Source organism: Callorhinchus milii, unplaced genomic scaffold (genome assembly GCF_018977255.1).
Source record: "Callorhinchus milii isolate IMCB2004 unplaced genomic scaffold, IMCB_Cmil_1.0 Scaffold28, whole genome shotgun sequence".
Taxonomy (NCBI): Eukaryota; Metazoa; Chordata; class Chondrichthyes; order Chimaeriformes; family Callorhinchidae; genus Callorhinchus; species Callorhinchus milii.
In genome coordinates this window covers 3,203,315-3,216,165 of record NW_024704769.1, presented here as the reverse complement: position 1 = coordinate 3,216,165, position 12,851 = coordinate 3,203,315, and the positions used below count along the sequence as shown (strand labels likewise).

General features: G+C 48.0%; 1 protein-coding gene across 2 annotated transcripts in view; it reads right to left on the bottom strand.

The window, feature by feature from the left end:
* Nucleotides 1-12,851, bottom strand: part of LOC103190267 (AP2-associated protein kinase 1) — a 42,733-nt gene that overhangs the window by 19,718 nt on the left and 10,164 nt on the right. For both annotated transcript variants that reach the window (XM_042344499.1, XM_042344500.1), the window contains exons 2-11: nt 9,128-9,246; nt 8,803-8,911; nt 7,904-8,046; nt 7,249-7,370; nt 4,286-4,367; nt 3,888-4,020; nt 3,095-3,198; nt 1,993-2,072; nt 1,251-1,402; nt 414-652 (exon numbers count right to left, since the gene is read on the bottom strand). In XM_042344499.1, coding sequence (XP_042200433.1) covers nt 414-652; nt 1,251-1,402; nt 1,993-2,072; nt 3,095-3,198; nt 3,888-4,020; nt 4,286-4,367; nt 7,249-7,370; nt 7,904-8,046; nt 8,803-8,911; nt 9,128-9,246 — 1,283 coding nt within the window. The remainder of the gene's footprint in view (nt 1-413; nt 653-1,250; nt 1,403-1,992; nt 2,073-3,094; nt 3,199-3,887; nt 4,021-4,285; nt 4,368-7,248; nt 7,371-7,903; nt 8,047-8,802; nt 8,912-9,127; nt 9,247-12,851) is intronic.

Below are 12,851 nucleotides of genomic sequence, written 5' to 3'. Positions count from 1 at the left end.
TCACAGAATATAAATATACGGTCAATTCACTCTACAGTCTATTCTGTGAAGCGCTTTGAGACGTCGAGAAGACGTGAAAAGCGCTATATCAAATGCAAGGATTATTATTATTACTGTAAAGTGAATTGACTATATTTTGTGGGCAAAACGCGGCAGCCAATTGTGCACAGCAGCGTCCCACGAACAGTCGTGGATTGAGTGACCAGATTATTATTTATTTTGAAGGCATTATTACCCCTGGAAAAGCGATCCGCCAATCGATTAACAACCGGGTTCCTACTTACTGCTGGGTACAGAGGTGTGTGGAGTAAGGAAACTTGCCCAACGTTTCGGCCTGCCAGGGATTCAAACCCAGGTCCTCTCGCTTGTGAGCCAAGTGCTCAAACCACTGAGCTACAGGACTCCATACTGACCTGTTGGGCCTTCAGGAGCTGTTGCTGTTGCAGTATCTGCTGCTGTTGCAGGAAGAGATGTGGCTGCTGTGCCTGTGTTGGCTGCGGTGGGGCTGCTGGCACCGGCTGCTTTGGTTGCACTGGTGCTGGCGGCTGCTTCTGTTGCAGTAACAGCTGCGGCTGGTGCTTGGGGTGTTGCAGGGGAGGCTGCTGGAGAGCGGGGGGCTGAGCGACCTGACCCCCACCCATAACCACCACACCTAGAGACAACGAGAAACATCACAGACCTTATTGCACTGCTCCGGCCTTCACTGCGTGAGATTATCATAATAGTAATAATCCTTGCATTTGATAAAGCACCTTATCACGTCTTCCAGATTATGCCCCCCACCCTGTTCTGATTCCCCACCCACCAGAGGAAATAGTTACTCTGTAGTTACAACAAGTGACATTTACACAGCGCCATTCACTTCGGGAGGACGTCCCAAGGCTCTGGAAAATCAGGGATTTGGACCCGAGCTGGGGGTTGGGATCAGGAGGGATAGGAGCGATGGAAGAGGAAGGTCTTGACACGGGCCTTGAAGGAGGCGAGGGTAGGGAACTGTGGGATGGAGTACAAAAGAGTGGGGGTCAGAGAGGCTGAAGGCCCGACCACTGGCTGGGTGAGGGCCACGGAGCAGGTCGGAGCCCGCTGAGCGGAGGGAACGGACAAGTCGATATCGAGTTAGGTTACAAAGATAGGTAGGGAGGAGCGAGGCCGTGGAGGGCTGGGGGTTGGGATAGCTAGCCTGTCGATTTCTTTTATCGTTTTAAACACCGTGGAGAATGTGAAGAGAATGTGCAAGGAGAATCGCAAACCTGACTGAGTGGAAGGCTGTGCAGATTGCCTCTTGCGTGGTGTCAAGGCGGGCTGGATGGGAAGGATGCCAATGTTGGTTGGAGCTTGACCAGCTTTGGGTCTCTGGCGAGGAGTGATGGAGGTCTCAGTGGGAGGCGTCGGGTCCGTCAACCTGAAGCGAGAAGATTGGCAATTGCAAACTTAACCAATAATAATAATCCTTGCAATTGATACAGGGGCTTATCACATCTTTGAGACGTCTCAAAGTACTTCACAGGATACACTGTAAAGTGAATTGACTGTGTATTTTGTGGGCGAAACATGGCAGCCAATTGAGCACAGCAGTGTCCCACTAACAGTTGTAGTTTGGATGACGAAATTCTTAGTATCATTGAAGAGATTATTAATCCGCCAATCAACTAACAGTGGGGTTCCGACGTACTGCTCGTTAAACAGAGGCGTGTGGAGCAAGGAAACTTGCCAATTAGCACATAGCAGGGTCCCACAAGCGGCCATTGATGTGACCAACCAATTTTATTCGGGGGATTTGGAGGACACTGACTGGGAGAGAGAAACTCCCTGCTCTCTTCAAATAGCGCAGCGGAAGATCTTTAACGTCCGGCTAAACAGGGCACGGACAGGGAGTGATGTTTAGCGTCTCATCCGAAGGACGGCAGCTCCGTCAATGCAGCGCACATCTCACACGTTAAACTTGGCACCGAAAATATACTTATGGAGAGTCAACTCCATTAATTGTCTAACCTTGCCTTGGGCTGAGATTTCTTAGCAGCAGCTTCACTGGCTTTCACAGGCTCAACAAGCTTGACGGGAATGGGAGAGTTCTGCAAAGACAAAAGGAAACGTGAGGAAGTGAGCAAAACTTTGGCAAGAACCCTGGGTCACGAAGCTCGAGTTAAGTTCCATCGAGTGATATGGTCATTCTGCCTTCCCGATCCGTGCCGGAGTTTACAACCCACAAAAGCCTTCTCTATCATTTATTGGGTTGAACTGAGTTCCCTCAGCCAAGAGGTCTGATTCCTGCCTCCAGTTCAGTCACAGTCCTAGACACCCTTCCAATTACATTCCTTGTGAGGTGCCAGCAATAGTGCACAGGCAAGCGTTCCCTCTAAAGCTGTTTCATTCCAAATTCATCCCAAATACTTTGTCCGTTTTACTGCGAATCCGCAAGAAAACAGAAGCCCAAAGCTCTAAACTTGGTGTCATAGGCCAATGCTCCATTTGCCAGTATAGTCTCGCTGCTTAACCCAGTGCCATTACCAACTCACATAATCCTTTCAACGGCTGGTTTCCCCTTTAAACACATAACAACAAATAACTAGAGCGAAGATGAGGAGTAATTTTTTTACCCAGAGAGTTATTACGATCTGGAATACACTGCCTGAAAGGGTGGCGGAGCAGATTCGATAGTTGCTTTCAAAAGGTAATTGGATACCCACTTGAAAAGGCAAAAAATTGAAGGGCTATGAAATAAGAGCGGGGGAGTGGGACTAGTTGGATAGCTCTTTCAAAGAGCCGGTACACACACGAAGGGCCGAATGGCCTCCTTCTGTGCTGTACGATTCTATGAACAGGAGGCAGAAACAGAGGCGGAAAAGGGAAGGTGGGTGCAATCTCAAGCTCTGGCTTACACCAGCAACTCAGCTCTTAGTAAGCGTAGCACAAGTTCCATCACTCACTCGGCTGCAGAATGACGCTCACGTAACTACAGACTTAGAAGCTCGCATCCTTGAGCAATGCACATACATTAACCCCCTTCCTAATCCCCACCCCTCTAGGTGTCAGTCCCCCTCCTTAGGCGAGACTCACACCACGCTTCACAGCTCAGGGTATAAGCTTGACTTACGTCGACATTCTGGACCGGGCAATCCTTCCGTATCTGTTTGAATGCAAAGTAGGAGACCTGGTAAATGTCTGGTCTCTTATCTGGGTCGGGTTCAAGCATATATCCTGCAAAGAATAAAATAACATCAAGATCAGCATCAGAGACCTCTCAAGCAAGGACGTCTTCCACAGGAAACAGCATTTCCACTGGTTTGTCGTGAGAACTATTTTCAGTTACGTTTCCTTAAGCTTTTTGTTATGAAGAGCTCACCACAAAAGCCAAATACAGGGCACTGCACAATTCATAGGCTCTTACAGCACGGAAGGAGGCCATTCGGCCCATCATGCCGGTGCCAGCTCTTTGAAAGATCTACCAACTAGTCCCACTCCCCCGCTCTTATTTCATAGCCCTGCACATTTTTCCTTTTCAAGTACCTCTCCAATTCCCTTTTGAAAGCTACTATCGAATCTGTTTCCACCACCCTTTCAGGCAATGCATTCCAGAGAGTAACTCGCTGAGTTACTTCTTAAAAAGAATTTCTCCTCGTCTTTCTTCTGATTCTTTTGCCAATTATTTAAAAAAAAATCAGTCCTCCAGAAAGGACTCTAAAGAAACAGAGAGGAAAATCGTCTGGGAATCTCCCTGCCTTGCTCGCTCCCTCCCCACTTAAAGCCTGCCTCCTAACCTGACCTCCCTCTTTAAACGCTCTTTCAGCCACCTTTTTCCCTTCCACCAACCAGCCAGCAGTGCGCAACGCTGCGAGATGTTCCCCCTGGCGTGAAAGGCGCTGTGTAAATCGCATTGCATTGCTTACTGATTAGGCAGTGCATCTCGGAGGAGTATTTGGAATTATCGGGGATGGTGAAGTTGCCGTCACAGATGGCGACCTGGCTTTCTCCAAACGGTAGTGTGAAAAAACAGAGTTTGTACAGCAAACAGCCGAGCGCCTGAAAGACAAAGCCACACGTGAGAAGAGCAGAGTCATTTGAGTTCACGATCTCCAGTCAGCTGAGACAGAGGGGAACAACCGCAAAACAATATGCAAACAGCATTGTTTAGTTTCAGCCATTCTGCCCCCCACTCTTTGGAACTCCATCCCACAGTCCCTTTGCCTAGTCCCCTCCCTTGCCTCCTTCATGGCCTGTCTCAAGACCCTCCTCTTCAACAGCACCTGTGTTGGCTTTCACTCCACAGCCTCTAACGTGTACCTACCCAGATGTCAGCCTTTGTGGTGATTGGTTTGCCACAGTAAAGGTTCACCATTTCCGGAGCTCTGTAAGACAATGTTGTGTACCTGAAAAACACAAGAGTCACAGTGAGATGATGAGAGGTTTATGCCCTTTGCATGTCAGGTCAAAATATTCAAAACCTATTTTGTGCTTAGGAGTCAACTCTGCCATCCGGCAGAAACCACAAATAATGATAACAATCCTTGGATTTACATTCAGCATCCCTGCCCCCACACTCTGGAACTCTATCCCGCAATCCCTCTGTCTCACCACCTCTCTTGCCTCCTTCAAGTCCTGCCTAGAGACCTTCCTCTTCAACTGTGACTTTGGGTACCTTCCCACCTCCACTGCCCTTCACTCCTGCTGACGCCAACTCTCAGCTCGGGTCCAAAAACTCCTGATTGTCCAGCGCCCTGGGACTACGTTCCGATGTGAAGTATGACTTGTTGTTGATATATAATGCCTTATCATGTCTTCGAGACGTGATGAGTCGTTATCTCAAATACAAGGATTATTATTATGATTGCATTGAAAGGAAGGAATCTTCTGGAGCGTGAATTTAAAAAAAAAAAAGGCGACTGCATCTTGGTTTTGCTCCTCGTATTTCTGCACGCCTTACCCTGCAGGGAGAATTCTTCAATGAGATGATATCGCTTGGACAAGCAGCAATCACCTTACTGAAAATGACAGGCACCGTGATTATATTTAATGCTGAGATGTAGTCGCTTCAGTTTAGCTGCTGATTTCTCCCAATGACTGCTCATCAAGGGGCCTCACTCAATGTGTCGTGACTAGACACAGTTGCAAGGATTTTTATTGAAATCGTTTCACTTTTAACTCCCCACATTCCTGACTCTGCTACGGCCAGCTCGCAAGAATCCAGGCACCATTATACAACGATAATAATCCTTGTATTTGATATGGCGTCTTATCATGCTGTTGAGACCTCTCAAAGCGCTTCACAGGATACGCTGTTAAGTGGATATTTTGTGGGTAAAACGCGGCAGCCAGCGCAGAGGTGTCCCACAATCAGCCATGGAGTGAGCAACTAATTTTATTTGGGGGAGGGGGAGAAGAGGGGATGGTCAGCCAGGACACCGGGAGAGAGAAACTCCCTCCTCTTTTCAAATAGTGCCGCGGGATCTTTAACATCCACCTGAACAGGCAGTCGGGGGAGTGAGGTTTAATGTCTCATCCAAAGGATAGAATCCTCTTAATATGCAGAGCAGGAAAAGTCAGGTTCCCAGGGAGAGTCTCCAAAGGTGGATTCTCCTTTGGAGAAAGAATCGCTCGGAAAGGATACTCCCTTTAAACTCAACTTCCCCTTTAAATGCACCACACCGGCATCTTATGCTCAACATAGCTTCCCAGTGATCTCGGCGGTGAACATTCTGTCACCTTTGAAACGCCATGACAGCTCAATAATTCATTGCTGGCAACAATTTATTGGAAATGACAGCTTTGAAATGGAAACAAGAGGACACGGGGTGTTGTAATGTACAACGGCGGGCGACCAGTCGCAGACACAAGTTTGGTTCTTCAGCTGAGAATCTGCATCCAAAATAATAATAATTCTTGCATTTGATATAGCGCCTCATCTCATCTTCGAGACGCCTCTAAGTGCGTCACAGAGTAAACAGTAACATGAATTAACTGTATATTTTGTGGTCGAAACATGGCAGCCAATTGCACATAGCAGTGTCCCACAAACAGCGGTGGATTGAGTGACCAAATTATTATTTTGAGATGAGACTGAAGGCAGACAGCACCATGATTTAAAGTCGCTTCCGAAGGACGGTACCGCCAATGACGTAACTTAGGCTACAATGTCAAGTCCCAACGTGGGGACTTGAACCCACAACGTTCCTTCTCAGAGGCGTGAGTGGGACCGACTGACCCAGGCTGCCTGGCATGAGAAAAGTGAACGTGAAACAAATCGCTTTTGTTCAAACACAAGCGTAGAATTGATAGGACTCCTCACTGTGTTTGCATGTTAGGATTGTCGAAGTTCTGGGTTTCCTGGTGTGTGGTTTCAAAGGTTCCCCGTGGTACCACACCCAAGTGGTGGTGCCAGGAATGCTGGCCTTTGGATTTCTGAAACATTACGTCTATTCCCAGGGCACGATTCACACAATCAATATTATAAGTCGTCTCGTAATTAAACTCTCGCCTCAAGGAAATCCCAATGGCAGGCTGAGTTAATCTAACACTAATCACGTGATATTTCAGATGGTGCAGGGAGTGTAAAATGCAAAGAGATCTCTGAGTTATTCCAGACGGCACCACGATCACAAGAGGTGGGAGAGTGAAGCTAGTCAGCTGGTGCCCTGACTGTGACCTAGCTCAGATCACCAGTGTCCTAACGGGTAGGGTGGTCCGAGCTGCACAAGCAGAGGGAAAGCTTGACAGACGATTTTAGCTGGTTAGACTCCAGCAGTTACCCCAACCAACACTCTGGGGTCCCCCCAAGCCTTGGCTCTTGCCAACCTGCACTTAATACTTTACAGAATTAGGGTAAAAAGTCAATTCACTTTACAGTATAATCTGTGAAGCACTTTTGAGACATCTCAACGACATGATAAGGTGCTGCATCAAATGCAAGGATTATTATTATTGTTGTTGTAATGCTGTCAAAAATTGAATCACGGACTATGTGAGGAACACAGGGTCTGAATTAAGGACCTAAAGTACAGTGTTAGAACAGTCAAATCTGGAACTCACTCCCCTAAAAGGCTGTGGATGCTGATCCATTCACGTTTTCAAGACTGAAGTGGATAGATTTTTGTTAGGTCGGGATATCAAGGGAAACGGGGCAAAGGCGGGTAACTGGTCTTGAGGTACAGATCAGCCTTGATCTTATAGAATAGCGGAACAGGCTCGAGGGGCTGAATAGCCCACACCCGTTTCTATATTTCTATGTCACCAGGCACAAACATCAATCCTTACTTTTTAATCTCATCTTCTACTGTGTTGACTCCTTCCACCTGAGGATTCTGGAACTTGTCGGTCGCGCTCCCGAAGTCACAGAGCACGTAGTGGCCTTTGTCGTGAAGCAGGATGTTTTCCACCTGAAATGAACCACCACAAATAAAACACCATGCCCATTCATCTGCCTGAAACGTGTTACTGAAAAGCACACAATCACAGGGGACAAGGGTGATACAATACTAAATTCAGGGAGATGAGATAATAGCAACAACAACTTACATTATATATACACACACACACACTATCTATATATCTAATAATACAATAATAATCCTTGCATTTGATATAGCGCCTTATCATGTTGTTGAAACGTCTCAAAAGCGCTTAGACCAAAGACTCGTTCACAAATCTAGCAGTCAGTTGGGAGTTGCAAGAGCAAACGTGACGACTGAGTTTGATTTATTCATTAAATTATTGGCCAACAATCCCCCCACCCAAATTAAATTGGTCATTCTGTTTGTGGGACGTCGCTGTGCGCAATTGTGCTGCCACGTTTTCCCACAATACACAGCCACTCCACTTGACAGTAAATCCCTTGAAGCGCTTTGAAATGTCCTTCCGACGTGATAAAGTACTGTACCAAATGCAAGAGTATGGTTAAGGTTTCACTTGCCTTCAGGTCACGGTGTATGATGGGCGTTTTGGACTGGTGCAACCATGCCACTGCCTCGCATGTATCGCAGAACACCTGCAGCACCTCTGTCTCCGTGAAGCCGGTCTGTAGCCTCTGGTTCATCAGGTTGACGACCTGACCCCCTAGGACACACACGGTTTCAAATCAATGCAAAGAAGCCACGATGAAACCAACCCGATACAGCATGAACTCAGCTTTCAGCGTATTTGCCCCCAACCCTTTGCTCAATCTCGGAGTCCTTTACCCCGGCGCTTCAAGGTCCACCTCAAGACCTTCCTCTCTGACCGCGCTTTCAGCCATCTTTCTCCTCGTCGCACTCGCAGCTCGGAGGCAAGGGCAGCCACGCATTTCCAATGGGAGAGGCGAGCAGATGAAAGTTGTGAATTGCCAAAGGAATGATCCACAAAGAAATCAACCCTCGTGAACCTGAGGAATGTGATTGTGCAGAATGCAATTTCACGGAGCAACGATTAACGGAATTCTAGCCCAGCCTGATGTTGGGCAGTCTACAGCTGCACACCTGCTCTCTGACATCAGGGAGGGTGTGTGGGATTGCAAGCTACAACTAAACCATCTTCTTGTTTGGATCTGAACTGCACCAGACACATTGCTGCTGTCTAATGTGAAACTCATGTTAAGATTAGAAAGTCTAGACTGCACTGTGTGCGCGTGTGTGTCCCCTTCACATGGGAACATAGAAACAGGAGAAGGCCTTTCAGGAGGCAAGGGAGCCAACGAGGCGCAGGGGCTGTGGGATGGAGTTCCAGAATGTGGGAGCAGAGAGGCTGAAGGCCCGCCCACCTATGGTGGAGCGGGCAAGGCGGGGGACGTGAAGCAGGCTGGAGTCCACTGAGTGGACAGATTGATAGCACACTCACCCCGACAGAAATCCATGAGGATGAGAACTTCCCAGACCTCCCCGGAACCTACAGGAGTGATGCTGGAATCCACAAATCCCACGATGTTCTTCAGCCCAACCAGGTCCCTCTGTAACACAAGAGCCTCACAGGTTATAGCACTGTCATTCGCTCTATCAGCAGGACTCTGACATACCCTCCCTGATCCCAACATCACACCCCCCCCACCCAGCTCAGGTCCAAGTCTCTGACTGTCCAGCGCCTTGGGACGCTTCCTGATGTGAAAGGTGCTGTATAAATGTCATATGTTGTGCTGTTGTTGGTCCCTCCCTTTCGCATCACTCACCATGATTTGGATCTCTCTCTTGCACACTTGCAGATCGTGTTCATTGTTGACGTACATTCTCTTCAGGGCACTTTTCACCCCACTGTGAGTCCTCACCAGAAACACAATGGCAAAGCCCCCTAGAAACAGAAAACAAAACCCTTTACACAACCTTAGGATAAGGAACAGGACAGACATAAAGAGCTTTATTGGCGAGGATGCAATTCCGCCCCGTTCCCCCTAACGACCGAGAAACTTATGAGATTTGCTCCACATCCCCCTGACCAGCCCGCCTCACTATCGGTGGACAGGCTTTCAGCCAATCTGTTCCCACTCTCTGGAACTCTATCTTGTACTGAACAGTAGAACTGGAGAACACGGCCTGCGATTGAATGGGAGTAAATTCAAAACAAATCTGCGGAAACACTACTTCAGTGAGCGAGTAATAAAAGTATGGAACAGGCTCTTTAGGGAGACAGACGGTGGAAACAAATGTGTTGATTCTTTGAAGAACAAATTAGATATATCTGTTAGAAAATAATATCTTGAGATACAGTATATAGTTTGGGAGAGTGTGCGTTGGGGTGACTACTGGAGTCTGACCAGCTAAAACCACACAGCTTGCAATTGATATCACTATCTGGCAAGCTTTCTCGCTGCTTGTCCAGTTTGGACCACCCTACTGATTTGCACCCAGGGGCTTCTGATGGGTATTTTCTGAACAGGGACAATCTGCCTCTTTAACGTCCTCTGAACCCATCGCACAGCAAATCCATAAAAGCAGGGGCTGTCATAGCAACATCTTCCCGTCAAACCACCATTACCCAGTGAGCTGGGAACAACGCTATCACACAGCTGGCACCATCCGCAGTGAGCGGACAGCTAGCCCAAGTGGTGGGAGAGGAGAGAAGTGTAGAGTGTTTCCATTGCTGCTGAAAGCACAAGTGGTTGTTGGATAGTGCTTTCACAGCTGCATAACCTACTGCAATGCGGGCGAGTTAATGCCTACTTGTGACAAGATGCAGGCTAATAATAATAATCCGTGTATTTGATTATAGTGCCTCATCATGTCCTCGAGACGTCTCAAAGCGTTTCACAGAATACGCTGTAAAGTGGATTGACTGTGTACATGTGGGCGAAATGTGGCAGCCAGTTGCGCACAGCAATGTCGCACAAACAGCCAAGGAGTGAGCACGCAATTTTATTTGGAGGGTTGTTGGAAAGGACATCGGGAAAGAGGAATTCTCTTCTCTTTTCGAATAGTGTCACAGAATCTTTAACATCCACCAGGACATAACAATAAGAATAATTCTTGCATTTGATGTATTGCTTTATCATGTCGTTGAGACGTCTCAAAGCGCTTCATATAATATATTGTAAAATGGATTAACTGTATATTTTGACGCTAACACCCAGGACCCTGCTTACTGTTAGAAAAACAGAGAGGATTGTGTCGTGAAGAACCTTGACTAAGGTATCTCTCTGCCCGCCCAGGAATCGAAACTGGTTCGTCTCGTTTGTGAAGCGAGCATAGTATAATGAAGTCCCATAGCGTAGCAGTTAGCACACTCGCCTCGCAATCAAGATATTTGTGGAACTGCAGCTCAATAGCTTCAAAAGAAAAAAGGCAAAACCGTGCGAGGGGAAAGAAAGAGAGGAAGACGGAGATCACTTCCACTGCTCCGTACAATTTGCCCTTCAGCTAAGGTCCTGCCAGGCAAACTGACTGACGCTTGCCAACACTGTGCGCGACCAACGAATTCAAATTCAGGTCAGGCAGCAGAGCAGAAAGCAGCTTCCGAAAAGCAGCCTGCCTCAGTGAAGGGAGTGTCGTCAATGCCGCAGACAAGCTGGGAGAATGAATCACAAAGGGCAGCAATTTGCTCTGCCATAAAGCAGAATGACCCAGCACTGCACCCCACCAGGAGGAATAGCAGGCAGATCCTCGGCACAAAAGACTATAAAATATGACACAGTGAGCCAGCTTGGCTCGGCAGCAGATAAAGAGGTTTACATAATTGGGGGCTGGTGATTTTTTAAAAAAATAAAGACTTGCAACTAAACTAGAGAGTGTAACACATGTTAATTCAGCTCCCCCAGTAGCTGACTGCACTAATCCTGGCTGACTGATAATATCAGTGCTTGGGAGTCAAAAATACTAACGCGGTGAAAATCGAGCACAAGTCATCAGGTCTGTCGACACCGGTGACTAACGATTACAACAACAACTTGCATTTACAGAATCCGCTTCACACGGGGCAGCATCTCTCGTAGCACTTAACAGTAGCAGAGCCTGACGGCGAGCTGGGGGGGAGGGAGGAGGTGACCATAAGCGCAATCGAACAAGAAGGTCTTCAATCGTGATCTAAAAGAGGGGAAGGAGGGAGCAAGATGGAGGGATTGGGGGAGAGAGTTCCAAAGCTTCAGGGTGTAGTGGCTGAAAGCGTGGCCGCCGATGGTGGACGAGGCATAAGCAGGAGGCAAGAGCCAGCCGAGCAGAGGCAGCGGGTAGTGGAGTAGGGAGGAAGCAAGTCAGAAAGGTAGGGAGGTGCCAGGACGTGAAGGGATTTGCAGACCACTGCAACTGGGCCTGCAAGTATTTTGACTTCTTTCTCCTGTGCAAAGCCAATCTGCTCAATAGATGTATTACTTAACTGTCTCTCATTGGCATTGCTTTAGTCAGCTGCAGAAAAGAAGAGTGGTTTTTTTTAGCAGAGCCCTGCTCCCTCGGCTCAGCAAACACTGACCTGCTTCAGCTCTGCCCAACCTACCATCAGCTTTCTGTCCATCCGCCCCATCCTTCTGGAACTTCATCCTGGAGTCCCTTCACCTCTCCGCGTCCCTCGCCTCCTTCAAAGCCCGTCTCAAGACCTTCCTCTTTGACTGCACCTTTGGCCACCTTCCCACCCTCTTGATTCCAACCCTCAGCTCGGGTGCAAATCCTCAACTGTTCAGTGCCTTGGGACATCCTCCCGACCTGAAAGGCGCTGTGTAATTGCAATTTGTCGTTTTTCTGATACACGAGACAATGCTATCTCAATCCAAAATTCAAAACTAATTGGTCAAGCATTAATTGCTGAGGCGAGTGAAAGCAGTGCCCGGCGCCCGACTGAGAGGGCAAAGGGCCAAAGGTTGGCAGTCAGTGGCATGGCACATTCCAGCCACAGCAGACGCACAACACAGCAGCAGTTGAGCAAAAGGCACAAACGTGGAGTTGAACATCATGTACCTTCCTCAGTGCCAGTTCACAAAGACGCACAGAAACCGATGGAAAATCGCAAGACTGAAATATCAGCTTGTGATTGTTTTTGAATGTGCCTTAACATTACAATGTAGGAAGGCGTTCAACCTACATTTATAACCACTTAGAATTCCATTTGCTTCTTTCTCTCGCCCTCCTACCCCTCTGGCCTTCCTCATCCCAACATTGCCCTCCACGCTCGCGTCCTGATCCGACTGTTCAGAGCCTGGGGACGTCCTCCCGACATGAAAGGCGCTTTACAAATGTAATGTTGTTGCTGTTTCAGTTGCTTGCCTCACTCCTTTAGCTCTTCTTCACAAGTTCCTCATTAGTTGGGTTAGTATTAATTGCTCCGTTGATTGCAGGTACAAGACTGAGCTCAGAATCCAGTGTAGTACTGACTGAGCACTGCATGACCCCTTCTGCCGTTCTGGCTTCCCCCACCTCCGCAGCCCCACCTGGCTCCGCCACTCCTCTTCCCTCAGTCCATTGAGATCATTCAGA